Source organism: Erithacus rubecula, assembly GCF_903797595.1.
Source record: "Erithacus rubecula genome assembly, chromosome: 3".
Taxonomy (NCBI): Eukaryota; Metazoa; Chordata; class Aves; order Passeriformes; family Muscicapidae; genus Erithacus; species Erithacus rubecula.
This window is the reverse complement of record NC_136689.1, coordinates 42181981-42199979: the sequence shown is the minus strand read 5'-3', so window position 1 is coordinate 42199979 and position 17999 is coordinate 42181981. Positions and strand designations below refer to the sequence as shown.

The 17999-nt window shown below is 36.9% G+C and overlaps 1 protein-coding gene across 1 annotated transcript in view; it reads right to left on the bottom strand.

Moving 5' to 3' along the window:
• ACP3 (acid phosphatase 3) overlaps positions 1-7276 on the bottom strand; it is a gene marked incomplete at its 3' end in the record, with an annotated part of 41447 nt that extends 34171 nt beyond the window's left edge. The window contains exons 1-5 of the mRNA XM_079301886.1: positions 7131-7276; positions 5688-5783; positions 3099-3185; positions 2332-2484; positions 73-171 (exon numbers count right to left, since the gene is read on the bottom strand). Of these exons, the coding sequence (XP_079158012.1) occupies positions 73-171; positions 2332-2484; positions 3099-3185; positions 5688-5783; positions 7131-7244 (549 nt within the window). The 5' untranslated portion in view covers positions 7245-7276. The remainder of the gene's footprint in view (positions 1-72; positions 172-2331; positions 2485-3098; positions 3186-5687; positions 5784-7130) is intronic.
• Between the last annotated feature and the right edge of the window lie 10723 nt (positions 7277-17999).

Genomic DNA, 17999 nt, shown 5'->3' with positions numbered 1-17999 from the left:
AAACCTATGTGTTAGATGATATTAAAGAAGCGATACACTTTAACTAGATTTCCAGAACTTAAAATACTTCACCTTATAATGCTTGAATTGCCTTTGGAAATCCCTTGTTGCAAAGGTTTCTCTCAGAAGCTCCTTGTGTTTTGGGCAGTGTGAGAAAGGTAGGTATAGCAACTGGAAAGAAAATTGCAAAATCCTAGTTAGGCAAGGTGCATCTTGTTCTGCAATTCAATATATCCTTGCAGGACTGCTGTTCTGATTGGCTGCACTAGCTAGGACAAGCTGAAAAATAATTTGGGAATGTAGTTTCAAGGATATTCATCTTCAGGACTCTGGGAGTCATACTGATGACTACATACAAAATAATCTTTAAATGTTCAGAGGAGTAATAGTTGCAGTAGTTCAAAGTTAAAGGATTCATTTATACAAGATGAAATTTGTCCTTTGACAAAAGACTAAGACCAGCCCTCATGAACTCCTTTGTTCTTAGCTTCTCCAGGAATGATTTCATTCATTTTGTTCAGTCTTTCTTTAAACACACCATCACATTCTTACAACAAATTACCAAGCAGCAGCTGGACTGCAATAGGAGTCTTTGTGCAAACTCAGCTGTATTGAGTCTATTTAATACAGCTTCATTTAAATTTTAGAAACAATTCAGCTAAATTGTAGCACAGTTCAGCTAAATTGCAGAAATCTGTGAACTTTCTGTAACTCGGTTTTGTCTTTAATTAATCTAAGATATATGAAGGTTTAAGGTTACATATGACTGGAATAACTTAAGAACTTTTTATTTCATTTATATATATTTATAAATGTAAGCTAAATTGAGTTTATTCTTGTTTTCTGTGTTAGTTTTAAACAGAAGTTAAAATTTGACACGGAGACATTTTTAGTGTTTTTCTCTAGTGTGTTGTTTTGTCCTTTTCCCAGTAATGTAGCCCCATCTATATAGTCCCAATTTTAAAAGAACTTAGAAAAGAACTTGAGAGTTTTGAAGGAACAATTAGCTTGGAATGCTTCACAGCAGTTCCTCAATCTTTCAAAAAATACAATCTATGTATTTCACAAGACAGGAAGGTTTTGTGAATTATAGCTGAACAGGCATGACTTCATCAATAAATGATGGACAGTTGTGTTGTAGGATCATGTGGTCTCAAGTTTAGCCTGTATATGTAGTAAGGATGTATAAGTTAAAGCACAAATAGTTGAAAAAGTATGAAAATTATGCATGTGTTCATGACTTTATGATTTGTTTGAATAACAAATGTGAGTGAGGTGCAGCACCTGCTTGCTGAGTTTGCCATCTCTGTTGATACTAGCCAGGTATTCCTGACTGTCTGCTGGGATATCCCCACCTGTGTCAGTGTCAGAAGCAGCTCCTGACTCTGTGCCTGGCTGTGTGTGTGAAGAGGAAGACATGTATCCATACCTTCCCTCTTCATGCTCTCATCACCCCACGGTGAGAACCATTGCTCCATGACCTATCAGACCTGATTCCCTTAGCACCACAGACTGTGTTGAATAGACTCGTAAAGCCCACACAGTTTATCTTACATCACATGTGCAAATTTGCTCATGCAAACCGGGACTCATACTGCACGCTCCCTTTCTTCTTAACTTTTTATAATAGATTTTCTACACACAGAAGATTCCAGTTCCAGTCAGCTGCATCACTTTTCCTTCTCAGACAAGTATATGCAGGCTACAGAGCTGCTATCCACAGGATTCCTTAAAGCTCCAAAGCGAGAAGCTGAGGAAGGGAGATGAATAAATACACTGCCCTATGAACTCATGCTTAAAGCTCTGAGTCCTCCTTCCTTTTCCCTTTTGCTTTTTTCACCAATCCTCTGAGTGCATGCACTGACCTGTGAAGTGCATGAAAAACAATCCTGTAACTCAATTCTCTCCAAAATATAAGTCCTAGAATGCTTCTTTTGTCTTTTCTTGTTGGCTGTGGACTAAGTGATACTGAAGCACTAGAGAGATTAATATGATTAAGTATGACACAAAGAAAGTAATGTTTGTGTTAAAATTAGGATCAATCTGCTTCTATAGCAATTTACTCACCTTATAAATTAACTCTTTTTCTCTATGCCCAGTACTCCCATTTATCTTCCTCTTTTGTTAAGATTGTGTCTCTGACATATAAGTTCATTTCTGTGAGAATTCTTGCCAATACTTCTATTCAGCTTATTATGCCTTTCTGCACAATGCTGGTACTGATGTACTCTTCATTGCATTTACCATGCACTGTTAGCTGCACCTTCATTTCATATTCTATTTACTTCACTGATGATTAAGGGAAAGCAGATGCCCCTAGGTTATACTCACATTGTCTTGTGACAGTGGCACTGTATGAACTGGAATTGGCTGCCAAAGAATTCTGGGGTTCCAAATCTGACCCTGTGTTGGTGGATAAAGTCCAGCAAGACATGCCTGAGCGCTCATAAGTGTGTGATCACAATCAGTGCTTTGAACATAAATCTGAAGGAAGAAAAATAAAAGAAGAAACATTTTGGAAGGTAATTTCTTCCATTAGGTTTACTATATTCTTGGTAGAAAAAAAGGGGGCTGGTACTGGGGAAGTTGTCATTAAAATAGAGTGGCATGAAGGAGGGCTACAAAAAAGAAGGGGGAGAGAGAAAGACTGCAGCTGGAAGAAAATTTTTCTGGACAACTGAGCTGCAGCATGATAACATTTAGGAACATCTTAGGAATCCTAGTAGACAGCATGAGATTGACTCTATTTGACCCTCTAGGCTTTGGGACATCATATGTGCACTGAAAAGCTGGAACATAAATGAAAACTGAGTTGTACCTGCATTCCACATGGAAGTGTAGCATTGGAGGCATTTGACATAGATGCTCTCCCATACAGCAGTGAGGGAACTGAACCTGATGTGCAGCCTAAAAACCTTTCATGCGGTTTTCAGTTAACCATCAGAATAAAAGCTGAATCACAGTTTCAGGGATACTTTGGAATTGACTTAAATTGGTATTAAATTTTCTCCAACTGCACCAGGTTTAGACTCTAATGCATCCAGGAAGTCCCATTAACAACCATGAAAAACATCTTCCTGCCCAGATCCAGTACTTACCTCACACTGCTTGTATACAAGGCTCAGGAAATGAGAGTATCTCCTCCGCATGTACTGGCCAAGCTCATACTGTTGTTGTATGCCAAGCTGTAAAAGTAACACAAGAGCATAAGAGGCTAAAGAAATGTGCTATACATCCATTCCTACAACCAAAAAATGCAGTAATATTTGATATTATTTTAATAAAGACCTTTTTCCTTTTCAATATGAAGTAGGAAGGAAAACATGAGAAAAAAAAGTGGTAAAGTTGCTGCATGTGTGGTATTTGATAATGTTAGATATGAGTCCTGGTGGAGGCAGTTTTATATTTTGCTCTATTGAAAGCTATGTGTATGTTTATCTGAGCTAGTGAGACTTAAAGCAGGCATAGAGATGTTCCAACACCATCTGTCTAATTTCTACTCTATTGCTGTCTCAGAGCTGATTAACTGGGATTGCAGACAGAGCAGCCACCTGTCCATGAAGGCATGTCCAGGATATGAATCCCATAGAGTATAACCAGTGATTCCTTGTGAGGGCTACAGTTTTAGCCTGGGCAAGATCTAGTTTTTCAGAGTAGAAGACTTGACATAAAAGTCCTCCAAGCCTTCAGGCATTTTGCTACAATAGTGAATTAGTATCAACAGTCTGAAATTTGATTCTTGAAGTTTGATTCTTGTCTATGTTCCCAACTTTGTCTCTGAATCTCGTTACACTTTTGAATATAACATTCACCATCACAGATCTTATTCATAGTTAAACAATGATCCATAAAATGGAATCAAGTCACTTTATCTCTGTGTTAAATTAAACTGATGACTATTCTCTACCCTCATAAGAAAATAGCTTTTCTGGTCCCAACATTTTAGTAGCTCTTAGCTGAACACTTACCTAAATAATTTTGTGAACATGTGACATATGAATCACAGAATCATGGAATTAGGCTGAAAATAACCTTTGAGATCATTGAGTCCAACCTATTACCTAATGCCACCATGTCAACTAGACCATGGCAATAAGTTGCATTTCCAGTCTTTCCTTAAACACTCCTAGGGATGGTGACTCCACCACAATCACATTATTACTGTGTCCCTGTAATAGTCTCTATACTGCCATCTTTTTACTTGTACCTGGTGTTTCCTGGCCTAAATTTAAATATATTCCACTTAGCTCATGTAATCATTACGTACACTGGGATCTTACGTACAGTAATTACTCATTGCTTCCTAAAGCAATTTTCTAAGTTGTGGGACCAGAGGATAATTCAGGCTGAAAGGGGCCTCAGGAAGTCTCTAGTCCAGCCTCCTGCTCAAAGCCAAGTCAGCTATGAGGTCAGACCAAGTTACTCAGAACACATTCATTGTGTGTGCATGTGATCACCTCTTTCTCTTGCTGTGCATCCAGTTTCCTGGGATATATGTGTGGTTTAGGCTTCTGCCCCAACTTGCCTAATATGCAAGTTAAGTCCTGACTCCTGGGTCTTGAAGTCTTCTATGCCCTGGAGCAAGCTGGCATGGATTGCTGAACTTGCATAGGGTTTACATGGAATGATTGAGTCACAGCTGGATTGTGGATCTGGTCTGTTACTCCTGCTTCTTCAAGAGAGTTGACATGAGCAGAAACGGGCCTGATTTTGCTTTGGAGATCAGTTTTGCCTCCTAAGAGCAGGGGGGAAGAGGAACCCCTCAGGCAGTTTGTTCTACTCTGATTTTGGTGGAGACCTGGCAACTTCCCCTAAGAGAGAGACCCACTGGACATAAGGTGTACATGGAGACAGACTGTGAGGTGTGTAGCCATTTATCTGGGAGAACCAGACTTCTGCCACTTCTAAACTGCTTCAGGAAGACTGCCTGGTTCTGAGTGCTGGGCAGATAACTAGCAGCTTTTTCCACCCAAATAACATATCTTGGGGAAAAAGGAATGAAGTGCTTCTGCAGACACAGTGGGTCCTTCTGGTGGGAGGGGAGCAGAAGTGGGGTGAAAACCACTCAGTGCCCAAGTACTGCCTTACAGTCTGATAGTGCAGTTCACCCTTGGCTCCATCTGAAAGAGGTGGCAGCTAATAGAAGTGACATCCAGGCAGGCACAGCACCTGTCAGACACAGTACCTGTGGTAGCTTCAGCTGCTTCTGGTTACTACCAACAGCTGATTCCACAAACAACTGCACTAAAGTAGCTCAGTTATAAATCAACTTTCTTGGGCATAGCATGAGAGAAGTTACTGCTAGGACTGATCTTAACAGTTCATGAGTTAGGAAGCAGTAGTTGAGGGAGGGTTGTGTCTGTAAGCACTACTATCACCTTATGCTACTGATGGTTAAAGCTTCCTGCATGGTCTCAGGTAAGCTGAGATGGTCACCAGTGCCTGGCTCCTCCCAGAAGACCCTAGTCTGCAAGCAATAAGCCCAACATATGCTGACACTGGACCAGAACAGGCTGACTCAGTTTCATTTAAAATTAGTCAGTGTTGTTGCTATATTTTTCTAGTAAGTTCTTTGGCTGATCTTAAATGGCAACTTAATAAGGGCTGTGGAAGCAATGTTCCAACCACCAAATATCAACACACAATCTTCCAATAGTTCAGTTCTTGGCCCAGGTAAAAAATCTCACCTTTGTAAGCTGGCCATATCCCTGTTGTCTTGCAATTTCTTTGTGCTTATCAGTTGGAAAAATCTCCTGTGGAGTATGATCACCATGGCGAAATACCTGATAAAACAGATGAAATTGCTTTTGTGTTACTGGTCTTCTTTTGTGGTGATTATAACTATTTATTGTAGTCACAAGGAATATGCAATGACAGTGAATACTCTATCTGACAGATGCTAAGTATATTAATAGTGCCTGCCTTAAGTATAGATAGCTACATTTCTTGTTGTTTAATTTATTTAGACAAACACAACTGGTTTTTTCTTGACATTTGAGAATAAATTAGCTCAAATAAATTTTTGCAAGTTATAAAAACTACAGGATACCCTATTATATTTTAAAGATATTTTATGTGTTTTAGGAGGTATAGACCATAATATTCAATAAACAGAAAATGAACAGATGCATATAAATAATTTTGCAGAAATATTTGAATATTAGTATTTTGGTATGACTAAGTTGGAATTCAGAAGGGAAAAACCCAAACTATTACTTGAGATAACAGTTCTGTGGCTGACTGTGAAGTTCTCTTACATGGCAGAAATCAGTCTTAAAAAGTCATATGTTGGCTTTTTCATGACAAGAGGCCATAAAAATGTTGTTTAATATGTAAATACAGGCTAAACTGTTGCTCTGAAAAATTAAACCTGTTTTGCAATTTCACTTCAGATAAAAGATGTATTTATACAGATACATTGAATTTTTGTATTCAATTTATTCAATTTTTTTCTTTGTATGCTTTGCAGCATAATTCCTGTAGATATGTGCCATATGACTCTAAAATTGTAACACCAGAATTTTTTTAAAATTTCTTAATCCAAGCAGGGAGAAAATAAATCAAAACCAAAATAATTTATATGTGTGTTTGATGTTCAGAATAAAATTCAGGCTTCCTGCAAACAAATGGTACATCATAATCACTGCAAATAGTATTAGTTTCACAGTGCTGGTTTCTGTGTTGCTTGTTCAATGTCATTGTACACTTGTTTGAGTTTCTCATACTGAAATTTACTTTGCATGTTAATCCATTGAAACCGCTGGAAAAGTGGAAACTCTTCCATAGTAAAGAGAATTTTTGCACAGCTGATCTTTAGTTATGAAATCCTCTTTTACATTTTAAAACAGAATCCTGTGTTATTTTTCTCTCAGTGCTATAAAATAAGCATTCTATATCCTTCCAGAAAGTAACTTCATCTAGGATTTTGCAAAGGAGACAAAATTTAAAAATCTTATTTAAAACTGAGATTTTTTTTTTTTTTTTTTTTTTTTTTGGACAATGCAATACTGAATTTTGAATAGAGAGGAAATATTTAGGTATTTGAAAAGGTGCCCCCTCCTCCCTACCCTAGAGTACAAGAAAAGTATTAAGTAACAGGTTCTGAAGAAATTTCATTTGCCCATACTTACTAATGACACAAACTTCAGTTTTCTTTTAGCTGTTGTTTGGTGAAGAAAGATGCAGAAAAGACAGAACATGAAACACAGGCTCCAAATTCCACAGACCAGCTGTCTTGCTCTCATCCTGAGGGTAGCTTTCAGCTGTTTTGCACACCAAGGTCCCTGGCTGGTTGTGGTAGATATGTGGCTAGGAGGGGTGGAGTCATTTGTGCTTAGTGAAATCTGGGAATGGGCTGTGAAGTTGTCTCCTCCTGCCTCTTTGCCCTTCTATGTTTCCTGCTTTTCAGGGAACTCATGAAATGAAAAGTGTATTTTGCATTGGTACTCAATTTCTGTGTCCCATATATAGCATGGAGTGAAATCTTTGAGCCCTCCAATTCCTCCCCCTGGCAAGGCAGGTGAATGTAAAGAGCTAGAGGTTGCCTTCTATTATTTGAGTAGGATTTATTATGGGTCAGTCAGCCTTCCCAAATATGAAAATACTGGGGGTATCCTACTATATGCAAAAACCTACTAAATCATCTGCATTCCTAGTGCTCACAGTCTTCTCTGAACACTTTGTACTAGAAGGCTAGAAGGAGCAGTGCTAACAAATGTCCTTTTCTAAACTATCTCTGGATTTTCCCTGGATTTGGCTGTGATTTGTAGGAGGAATAAGCAACAGAAGGTTTTTTTTGCAAAGCAAGAGGAATAAGCCTACATTCATTGCAAAAAATACAAAGATATATGAATGAACTTTTAATATCTTCAGTAGATTGACTCTGTCTCTAGTGGAAAAGCATGTGACACTGTTTTCTATAATTTCCCCCCAGAATTTCATACAGTTAGTTAAATTTTTAATTTTCAAATTTCTCTTGCTGCACTCTCATTGTTATAGCATGCATATATATCAGGAGTTGTTTTTGTTATTTCTCCAGTGCATTTTAAATAAGAAAAAAATCTAACTCAGAGACATCATTGTGAGAGACAGAATGGATCTTGCAAGTAATTGATCTATGTTTAGTCCCATTCATGTGTTAATTAAAGTCCTGTTAATATGCTAAAGTTGGGGGTGATATCTTAATCAAAAGCTCATCTGTAAGAATGTAAAAGAAATAGTTGAAAAAAATTTATCATGTTGCTACCCAAAAAGGTTATATAATCTCAAGCTAATTTAAGACACAAACAAAACTTTTCATGTGATTATTAGATATAGACTTGTCTAAGGAGATCAATTCTCCTTCCTGAGGTATTGATATATCTTTCACATCTGTCAGAGCTAGAGATTCCTCTGTGAAACATCCTGAGGTCACACTTTCATTTATGCTTTTATCTTTGAAAATTTTAATAGATTCAGAAATAGAAAAGTATGGGGAGATACTCACATTTATTGAGAAAGAAAATGCCTTTTTATTTTTTTTTCTTTTATTTGGAAGCACCTGGAGGCAAATATGGGTCACCTGATTAAAGCTATTCACACCCTGTACATGTCATACCTCAAAAACTTCTCTGAGGAGTCTGTGTTTTGCTGTTTCTAGCGAACATGGTATTAGACACTATTCCTAAAATACACTGCTCTGCAAGACAAGATTTTTAAATAGACCAGCACATAAAAAATAGGCAAGATCTCAGAATTGCAAGACTCCATTCAGGTTCTTCATATACTGTAGATATGTCTAGGAGGGACTGCAGATTACAACAAGAGCAGGAAGATTTAACTTTCATATTTTCAAGCATCCATTGTATTGCACTTTATCTGAGACTTCTGTAACTAGGAAGAATTACTTTGAGGATGTCAAAATATTAATGTAAATATTGGTGTAAAAATATTGACAAAATGTGAAAAAAATTAGTGCTAAAGCTGATCCTTCCTTTGATCTGATCTTGATGCTTCTAATTCTGTGAGACATGTAAAGGGTTGGAATTGTTTTCAAGTAGACCATGCTGATTAATTCTGTTCCTGTTGAAGGTCACAGAGGGAGAATGAAACAGAGTGCTGTGCCATGGTGAGAGGTATGTAAACTATAGCTATTTCAAAGTCAAGGTAACTGCTTCTTTAATATGCTTGCAGCCTGTGTTAAAGCAACAACTAAAGATGGAAGAGGAGAAGATAATGATAAAGGTAATAACTGTACCTCTCTAACTTCCTTGGGAGTACAAAGGGCAATATATGAGGTGTAGATCATATGCCTTTATCTTCCCAATAAACTTGATGAAATATTTATGGGATCATGATAAACGTAATATTAGTAAGCAAGTAAAAGTACAGCTTTGTGCTATGTTCTGTACTGTTGTATCTGAAGCCTATGTTAAGAGATGCTGCTGGATCTTTGACATTGTTGAGGGAATGCAAATTTTCATTAACAATGCTCCAGTGTGTTAAAATCGTTTAATGGTTTGAGTGCTAGCATAGTGTTTGAAAGGTTATTAATCCAAAGAAAAAACCTGACCCTCTAACCCCAAATTACAATATGAAGAATCCTTTCCATGCTGTGGCACTTACCCCCTCCCTCCACTTTTAAGGTAGGTTTAAATCTGCTTGGTATGTAGACACAGGGTAGGATTAAACATGCAGCTTTAGATGCTACTTCTTCATTGACAATGGGGAAGCTCAGAACTGGTTGAAGATACAGTTATAAGCGTGTTAGAAGAAGACTCCAGTGTAGAATTAGTGTGGGGAAAAGGAGGCAGGTGGAGGAGGATTTCAACGTGTCCACCCTGCTTCCCCTTCTCATTCACCCTTGCCTGAAACAACTCCTTAGTGGGACTGTTATTCCAGCCTCTGGTGTTGAAGTCATGATTCTGTGGCTTCTGCACACTTTTCATGCCCACATCTGCTTCCATTAGTTTTCCTCATCTTCTTTTCTCAGCTCCAGTCAGATCAAGGCCATATGTGTTAAGAGAGTTCAAGGTTTGCTCTGGTTTACAGTATATGTCTTTGTCTTCTGCTTACATACTTTGGTTAAATGATGAAGAAAAGTGATAGTATCATTTCTTCAGCTGCAATAAACTAACAGTCAGAACAACAACAACAACAAAAATCCAACTCCAAGCCACTGGCTTAATAGGTAAATAGATAGGAATCAGCTGCCTTTTTTTGGCTAATGCTTAACATAGGCTTCTTTGGTCCCTTGCCTAGGAAAACAAAGGCATGTCTTGTCACCATGCCTTGCCTCAGGGGCATACTGTCCCTGCCTCAACATGAGTTTGCCCCAATCAGATATATATTTTCTGTTAACGATTTCAGTGCTGGCATGCAAGAATACTCATTCAATAAAACTCTTTTCTGCACATTTTCAGGCTGAGTTAGAAGCATGTCCAGCTGCTTTGAGGAGTTGGGTTAAGGCTTGTAATGAATATGAACAAATGAAGTACCTTTGTCCTGCAAATAAAGTGATCTTCACTGGTAGCTGGGGCTCTTAAGAGCTGCTTGATGTCCTTGCTGACAGAATACATCACTTATTGCCCCATATTCTCTGATCCTTCCTTAAATTGCAGAAAAGAGGAGACAGCAGGACTTGTAAGGAGTACAAGTTGTGGTTCTTCTCAGGCCATTCAGTGTTGTGGTTTTTTGCACAGTGGCCAGCTTCTTCTCCATTATGCTGATGCAAATACAGAGTAACTGTTTAGAAGCTGATTAATTTATTGCGGATATATTTTCCTTTAGGTTTGCACAGCACCTTAACCTGGAGTTTTGCTGGACTGTAAAACTCCCTCCGCTCAAACGTGAACACTTTCTCTCCAGTTCTGTATGACTCATCAACTTTGTGGTCATAAAATACACTGACATGGAGGAGTTGCCAGTTAAGATGCAGTTTGGTAGTTGTGTTTTAACAGATTATTTCTATACTATCAGAACAAAGGGTTTTAGCTGTCAGTACTCCACAGAGTGGTGGTACTTGTTTTGGTCTTGAGCCATCAGTGAGTCACAAACCTGAATTTTGTGCAATGCAAAATTCCATTATTGCTTATTTTATCAAATTCTGTGGACAAATTCAAGTACCCTTACTTGAGTGTGATGGATGGCTGTATCCCATAACCAGACGGCCACTTCAGGAAAGAAGTAAGGCAAAGAAGTAAGGCAAGAAGTAGCAATGGCTAGGAGATGGAGGCCTTTACACCACTGACACAGCCTAGTTGTTTAGACTTGCTGATGAGTTGTATGGACCAACAGGATCATCTTGTTTTGACAATGAGATATGAAATATTACTTGTACCGAAAGAACATTTTCTTCCAGCCAGCTATCTCCACAGCTGTCTGGCTTGGGCATAAAGCAGAAGTGTTTCAGGCAGGTGCTGACATCAGTCCAAACAAGCTCCCTGTGTGTAATCAAGCAACAAGCTATTGTCCTTGTGCACCTTAGAATACCTGAGGGGTTTGGGTTGCTGCTTTCTTTAAATTTTAATAACTATATTTAACTTTGAGATAGGCTACGATAACTATGATTAAAGCAATTGTTCTGCTCAGCTGGAATGATTTCTGATCATGCCCTAGCACAATGCTGCAAGATTTGAAATGCAAATATGTGGGAGGGAAGAAATGTTCTCTCAATAACTTTTTCAGTTCTATTGGAATAAAAAACAAAAAGTCCTTTATAAAAATACCAGTTGTGGCAAAATATAAACCAACAATTTCTCATAAATATTGTATCTTTCAGGTAATCAGTGTCACTGACCTCTGTGAGTGATTTACTTTTAGATACTTAAATCCTGAATTAGTAGTGAAGAATTAATAAATTAGCTGTTCCTTCAGAGCTAATTCCTCCCCCTACTCCTTTCTGTTCTGTTCCTATACTGTTAATCATCTTTCAGAGTCTTTGGATTCTTGGAGGTTTTGGTTCTATTTGCTCCTCTCAATTTAAATCAGTAAAGCATTTCATGGTAGGACATAGGCATGTTTTCATGGCACATTTCAAATTTTTTTCATTAAATGTTTTCTTGAGAGGCTGGTTATTTATTTAAATATTGCCAAAAAGTTTTCTGAATGAAACTGTCAGAACTGTTAAAATGGATGAATGTACTTTTATGTCACTGCACTGTGTTTATTAATACTGACTAGACTGCTTGGTGCTGGTGTGTTTCAAAGCTCACCTTGGCATTTCCAAGGAAATTTGCATTGACTGTCAATATGACTGTTAGAAACAAACTGTATTTTTTTCCTTTAGGTCATATGTCCAGTTTCCCTCACTTTGAATCAAACTAAAATAAATATTGCATATCAGGGTAATAAAAAATTTTAAACTTTTGCACCTAAAATCATACAGGGAATTGATCAAGGCCTTTCTGAGCTGCTGCCACTGCTGAGACAGATTAATGTTACCTTCAATAATAATTGATAATTCTTGGAAACAACCAAGCTTCCCATTATTTAACAACTTAGTTGATAATTATAATGTAGGTTTAGTTTTACAAAGTGTAGGTTTATTGGTTTGATTTATAACATGTTTAGCTTTCCAATGAATTGGGAAAAGCCCTACACAAAGTACAGGATACTTTGTTTTTTTAACCCAAAGTTCATTGGATAACTGTAGAACAGTTCAGGTTATTCCAATGGCATAACAGACTTTGGCTTTAGTGGAAGCTATTTGATAGGTGAGAACAAAAAGTGGATAAGCAAATTGAATTATTCAGGTAATGGGAAAAATGCTACCCAAAGGAATCCTGAGTTTAAAAGATACAGGTTAGGTTCATGTTCTGATTTACATCAGTGAAGGAAGATGGTAGGCCACAAAACAAGCTTCCTTTTGATTTACAGTTTGACAAGCAGGAGGAATTTGGTCAACACTCCACATGTGATTTTTCACTCGTTTTCCACACACACTAAATAGATTATAATTCATAACATATTTCCTGTTAAACTGTGAATCTCTTCTGCCTGGGTCAGAGTATTGTCTAAACTTAAAGCAAACAATGAGAAAAAAAAATAGCATGAAATGAGAGATGATTTTAGTGCAAGCCAAAGAAAAACTGTATGTCTAAACATATATGAGAACCAAGAAATAGTAGAATAGCTTGAAGAATATTTGCCTTTATCTACAGGCACCTCAGACAAATATTTTGCAAAAGCATATTGCCATCTAGTGTTAAACTCTTCTATTCATTGTACCCTGGGCCACTGTAGGTGCAGTAGGCTCCTGATGGACACTTTTCTGAGAATCATTGAAAATCCCATAATGTGCTGAGAAATGCGGAACAGCATTACTGCAATCAGGCATCAAGAATACAAGGCCACATTTCTAATTTAAATAAAAATTAATTTCAATCATTTTTTACTCCCATGTTCAGGGTCACTGGCAATATAAATGTACCTACCAGAAGCTAAGAGTTTGTTTAAGTCTAACCAGTGTCTGGTTCTTCTGTCAACACTGTGAGAAGTGAAAAAACAATGCAGTGATTTTTATATACTTGTGTTATTAACTCTTAAATAATTTTCTCCTTCTGTATTTTCTTCTGTGTTGTTATAGGTGTTTGGCAAGAGAGAGAGGCTTTTGGATTAATTTTACAAAATGAGAGAATTTGAGTGGTCACAAGGATTAAGCTGGGGTAATGTAGTTTCTTCTCTTCTTCTTTTCACATAGTTTGATGGAGTTTTTTTCTCCTCTATGCTCCTTAGTTCCTGGTTTTACTTAATGTGAAAGAGAAATTCTGTGTGTTTTATCATTGGTGGTATTCAAAGATGACAAAACTTTCACATCTTTTTCCATGTTTTATTTTTAATTTGAACTCGTTTGATTCATAGCAATGACTTTCAGATAGTGAGCTGAAGATTAGAACTTTATTAGCTGGCTGGAAACACTTCCTTTTAAAAAGAACTTTTACCTCTATGGCATCCTGCTTTATAGTTGTATAAAACTTCTCTGTACCTCAGTGATTGAAGCTGTAATTTCCTATCTGTACAATGTTTTTTAAAAAAGCATTTTCATCTGGAAACCTATAAAGAAAGCTCCACTATATCCAGCAACACTGCCTTCTCTGTTAAAATAGTTTTTTCAGCTAATGGGAGGAAATAGTTTTCAATCATTCAGACTAATGTATTTGCGTGGAACCATTTGCCAAAAATTGTCAGGTAGGCAAAGGAAAGGAAAAGGGAGAAGTTTATTGTACATTTCGTTATCTGCTCACCTTGGAAAGGTAAAAGTAAATATAGGCTTTTATTCATTTCCTAACTATGTATGCATACATTAACTATTGGACTGCTAATACAGGTGGTTTCTTTTCACCTGAGAAAGAGGAATGAAGAAGCATCGTTAACTCTATAGCAGCCTTTCTTGTGCTTGCTATTTTGACTAAACCACTTTAAGGAGCTGGTTTGGTTTCACGTTAAATTTTGTTGTTGAAAAATCATGGCTGCAATGGAATTTTTTTTCTCATACACTACTACATTCTATTTTCTTGTTTTTGTGTTTCTATACATAGCTCTGATCCTTACTCTTTTTCAAATTACCAACATTCATTGATTGGTAGGTTTGTAGTTTCTGGCAGATTTCACTTTCACCACCTCCTGTCAATAATGCTCTAAGAAAATTACTTCCAAGATGTTTCTTTACTTTTCCCCCTTCATTATCACCTTGTGAAGCTACAAATATCTAAATCTCCCTCCTGCTGTTTAAATTTTATTTTCCTGGAAACAACATTTGGAACTCATATTGTAAGTCTTGATATGGCTTTGATTTATCTCTAAACTGTTCAAGAAAATCTTTATTTTATTGAAGTCACTGTATTACATGCATCAGGTTTTGATAATGACAAAGACAATATTAGAAATTTTGGGTAAACTGCAAGTAAATGCAGTTTGGGAAATTATATTTATTATTTCCCTTTTAAAAATGGGATAAGGAGAGATACCATCAGCAGACATCATTATGCATTTCTAATTAATTTACCATCCATCTCTAAACCCATGAGATGATCACAATGTTCTGGGATATACCTGTGTTCTATAATGGCTCCAGATGTATTCTGTAAAGAAAATTACACTACTATGGAATCAGTTGAAGACCGCAGAAGTGTGATGCAAGTATTGCAATGTACTTTCAAAGCATTTTGACTTGGCTGTTTTGTGCATTGGATAACTGAATTTCCACTTCCTTTTTGGTCAGCTGTGGGCAGAGATTGTTGCTGCTTTCCTAGAGGTAAGGTAAGAAAAGAGATAGCAGGGCAACTTCCCAGTCCCTGTGAGCCACAGACTGAGATTTTCCTATGGCAGAGAGCCAGAAGATGCATATCTCAGAGACCTGAGAGGTCTGAGAATATTTCAGAGGGAAGGGACAATAGCTTAGGATCACACACTTTGCTGAGGGAAAAAGAACAGATACACAGCTGTTTCTCAGTACTCTTTCTGCTAGGAGCTTTGCTGGTTTGTTTCTTCACATAGTCAAATATTTGGACAAACACACCCTTTATGTTCGTTGCTATTGATTAAAAGATGAAGTATAGACCTGGGATGTCTTGTTGCTAATAAATATATTGATTTCTGAGGACCAAAATATTTCCTCCATGTGAACATAGTCCTGCTGCATGAAGGAATGTCAGTCACATCAACAGTGTGAAAGTACATTGGAAACTGTGATATCTCCAACTGTGAAGCTGTTGGGAAAACTGTACCATCTACTAAGGAGAGAAACATGATTAGATAAATGGCTATTTTAATAGTCAGGGACTTAAGGAAAGATCATTTTAAGCACTTAGTCTTCATAATGCTCTGGTCAGATGAATGGCTAAGAGTGTATTTTGGTTTGACTGGCTCAACTAAATGGAAATCATAGCAACTGTTTAACAAAATACTGAGTTCCTGTAACTCCATTTTCATAGGAAAACTCCAGCTAAATGAAAAAAATAAAAATCAGAGCCCTTGAAGTATAAATTTCTAAAAGTATTAATTTATCTGTGAAGACAGCTATAAACTTGTCTTGGATACTGAGATAGAGCAGGTGAGATTTGTGTGCTCTGAAGTTGCTGCATATAGGGAGTTTGTGCAGTGCTTGAGATCTTCCTCTTTATATTAATCAAGGAATTGTTAACTAAAGCTAGATTAGAGAGTAACTCATAAATCAAGTGTTCTATCTCACAGTTTGTCTGATCTCTGTTACTAATCCTTTCACTGATTCCGAAGTAAAGTTAGATGCATCTGACAAAACTAGTCCAAAAGTGTTTCTACTTGCAGTTGGTAGTAAAATTAAACTGACCCCAAAAAACACTGGTTTTGGCTACTTTGCTGTTTGTGACAGGAATCTTCCCTACAAAACCCAAGGACCTTCTTCGGATAACTAATACAACATGGAATTGGGCAAGAAAAATTCTTGTTGCAGCAAACAGTGCATTTGTTGTTGCAGCAAACAGTCCATTTGTTGTACTGTGTCTCTTTCTCAGTGTATATTTCTAATTCCATCTGTGACCCAGCTGTAATGTCTATATATATATGTGCTGTGCATGCCCACACACACATACTCACATGAACCATTGTCTCCAAAATTTCAGTGACCTGCTTTGCAAGAAATTGTAAATAGTTTTGCTGTGTTGTACAGAAACATCTAATCTTGCTTCAGATTGTGACATCTCTGATCAGTAAAACATGTTTCTTTCTGCTGGGTTTCTCACTCAGCAAAAATCAGACTGCCTGTAATGTTCTCTTTCTGGGCAAACAAGACAGGTCAAATTTGTTTTGTTCTTTGTGTTGTTTCAGTGAAAGTGGGGCTGTGCAATATCAAACATGGATCTTCTCTCTTTTTGATGATTACCATGTGCAATACAAAATTTTCTATTCTATTATTATGTCTTTTTTAATAATCACAAGTTAATTAGCCAATGCATACATAATTCAGTGAATTAATTTTCAAGTTCTGAAAAACATGCATATTCTGCTGTACTGCCTTCAAGGTATATTTAGGCCTAGAATATCTTCACTGAACGCATACAATTATGATAACAGGTGTATTTCCTGCCCTAAGGAGCAAATAAATGCAACCCATTAACAAAAAGATCTAGTCTGGTTCATCTGCTTTTACCCTTTTGGTCTTTTATGCTCTACATCATTAAATTACATGTAGTTGTCTCCTCTTTGCTGCATTAAAAAATACTGCAAAGTCAACAAACTGTTCATGTTTTTAGAATTATTTTCCAGGATTAACATTCAAATAATGAAGAGCAAGCAAATATACATTTCCTGTCAGTGTTTAAATTGCATTAAATACTCTGTATTAATTTATAAAAGATTATATGTGGACCTCAGTGATTAAAGTAATTTGGATAAATTATATCATGTGCTACTCTTTGATCCAGTCATTTTCTCTTCATGATTTTTAGAGGAAAATATTAGGATTTCAGTTTTGTCCATAATAAGTGCTGCATGTAAATGATGAGGGTTACCTTAGGAGAAAATCTTCCTTTGAATTTGCCAGCATGAACTAGAAGTACCTTTAGGGCAAACTTGAAGAGGACAGCAGAAGTATGTATTTGTAGTATAATATGTAACAGTGGTTATTTGATTAGAGGTTTTTAATTTCTTACATGGAGATGCCACTTAACAATTGTGTTACAGTGAAGGAAATATAAATGACTGGTATGAGACAAACTGTGAGGGAGGAGACAGTGAAGAACCACATTTTCTTGCAGTATTTGGATGGAAGACTACTACTAGGATGACATTTTTAAAATTTCCTACTGCATCCATATTGAAAAATCCACGTCAATAATATTTTGAAATCTGCTTTATTTGGTTCTACAATTGAACTAGTTTTCTTTTCTAAGTTATTTCTTTTCTTTTCAGAGATAGTGTCCTTCCTGACTGTGACAGAATATTTGACAAGTCCTGAGGAAATTGCTGTTGTGGGCTGTAAGAGCAGCCTTCCTTATGGCAAACTACTCAACCCTCCTTCTTTTCACAAAATAACTCCATCAAAC